This window comes from Echinops telfairi, unplaced genomic scaffold (genome assembly GCF_000313985.2).
Source record: "Echinops telfairi isolate 266 unplaced genomic scaffold, ASM31398v2 ScPeMD7_70;HRSCAF=299, whole genome shotgun sequence".
NCBI classification, from domain to species: domain Eukaryota; kingdom Metazoa; phylum Chordata; class Mammalia; order Afrosoricida; family Tenrecidae; genus Echinops; species Echinops telfairi.
Window position 1 is genome coordinate 63,372,437 of NW_022103968.1, and position 1,796 is coordinate 63,374,232.

General features: G+C 59.9%; 1 protein-coding gene across 1 annotated transcript in view; it reads left to right on the forward strand.

Moving 5' to 3' along the window:
* Positions 1-1,796, forward strand: part of SLC29A3 (solute carrier family 29 member 3) — a 46,594-nt gene that overhangs the window by 35,993 nt on the left and 8,805 nt on the right. The window contains exon 5 of the mRNA XM_045291689.1: positions 1,275-1,559. Within this exon, the coding sequence (XP_045147624.1) occupies positions 1,275-1,559 (285 nt within the window). The remainder of the gene's footprint in view (positions 1-1,274; positions 1,560-1,796) is intronic.

The window sequence follows — 1,796 nt, forward strand, 5'->3', positions numbered from 1 at the left end:
GCTGCTGCTGTCTGCTCTCCCTCCTTCCCAGCAGCGCACCCACAGCTAAGTTTGGGGGACAAGTCCAGTGGAGGGTGGTTGTGTTGAAACACTGGACAAAGCCCGCAGAGCTCAGTTCTTTGTGTGGGGGATGAGGGAGGGGGGGAGGCAGCAGGCAGACAGCCCTGACAGCCCTTGAACCTGGCAATACGATGACCAGATGCTGCGGTATTGACTGAGCATTTTCCCTGAGCCAGGCCCTGGGCTCAGCACCCGCATACAGCTCCTGAAGCTCACGACCGCCCTGGGACGTGGTCCGTGCTGGTCTTCCTCTCAGAGGGCTGCTGTAACGCATCACTGGACGCCGGCGGGGCTCTTACATGCCGCCGGCCTCTGTTCTCCCAGTAGGAACTCAGGGCGCTGGCTCATGGGAAGAATTTCTCGCTTGCCGGCTCGGGGGTGGGGGTGGGGGGGCAGTCCTTGCCTGTTTCCAGCTTCTGGGTCCCATCCCTTGTCCCTTGGTCATCTTCCTGCGGGGCGGCACCTCTCTTCCCCGCCTTGGCTTGCTTGCTTAATGTCATTTATGTCTTAGAGAAGATTGGTCTGCGACACACCCTGCCTGAAGGCTGCCCATTGGTGTGAGCAAGAAACCTAATTCAACTGGGACGATAACCACAGGGCAAGACCAAGCCACAGCACTGCCCCCTTGACTCCATTCTGACAGTGATTTTCTGTGGGTTTCCAAGACTAAAAATGTGACGTGGCAGATGACCTCAGCGTTCTCCTGAGACCGGCCTTGTGGTTAGCAGCCCGTGCTTGACCCACAGTGCCACCAGGCATCTCTCTCTCTCGCTGCCATAGCGTCGAAGTCCATGCCTAGCCACCCTACGGGACAGGGTAGAACTGCTGCTGTGGGCTTCTGAGACGGGCTCCCTCCATGTGAGCAGGAAGCCCTGTCTTTCTCCTGAGGGGCGGCTGGTGCTTTCGAACTCCTGGCCTTGCAGCTCAGCATGTAAGCAGTACATCACCAGGGCTCCGCCCACCAGGTAGAGGGCGTCGGAGGGACCACACATATTTGAGGAGGCACAATTCAGCCCATGGCAGTTCCCCTCCCCATCATCCAGTTTCTGAAGCTGCATCCAGAGCCCCTGAGTAATTGCCGTGAGGCCACCCGCCCAGGGAGCCGGCCAGGCCAGGCTGCTCCCTCCTGAGTGGACACTGCCAACCCTTGAGCTCGCCGGCTTCCTCTCGGAAGGCGAGCCCCAAGTGCCTCTAAGCACCTCTGTCCACCCCAGGGTTCCAGTCCAAGTCCGTGTCCTGACCTCTCTGGCCATCATGCTGACCATCTTCGTAGTGATGACCGTGCTGGTAAAAGTGGATACTTCCTCCTGGACCCGCGGCTTCTTCGCTGTCACCATGGCCAGCATGGCCATCATCAGCGGCATCGCCACCGTCTTCAACAGCAGCGTCTTAGGCCTGACGGGCGCCTTCCCGATGAGGAACTCCCAGGCCCTGATATCAGGTGAGAGCTGGGGCCCTGGCGCTCGACCAGGTTACTGCACCTGGGGTCACAGGAAGGAGCCCTAGGGGAGTGCGGTTACGAGCACTCGACTGCTGACTGAGAGCTTAGTGGTTAGAGCCCACCCGGAGGTGCCTTGGGAAAAAGGCCCAGCAACTTTGGGAACTTTCTCTCTGACACACACGGCACAGCCGTGGGTCATTACCCACTGGGCAGCAGCTGAGGGGGGGGCGGGTAGGTGTGTGTCTACTGTCTGGGAAGCCCGCTGTGTGAACAGCACTCTAGAGGGAAGCCGCGG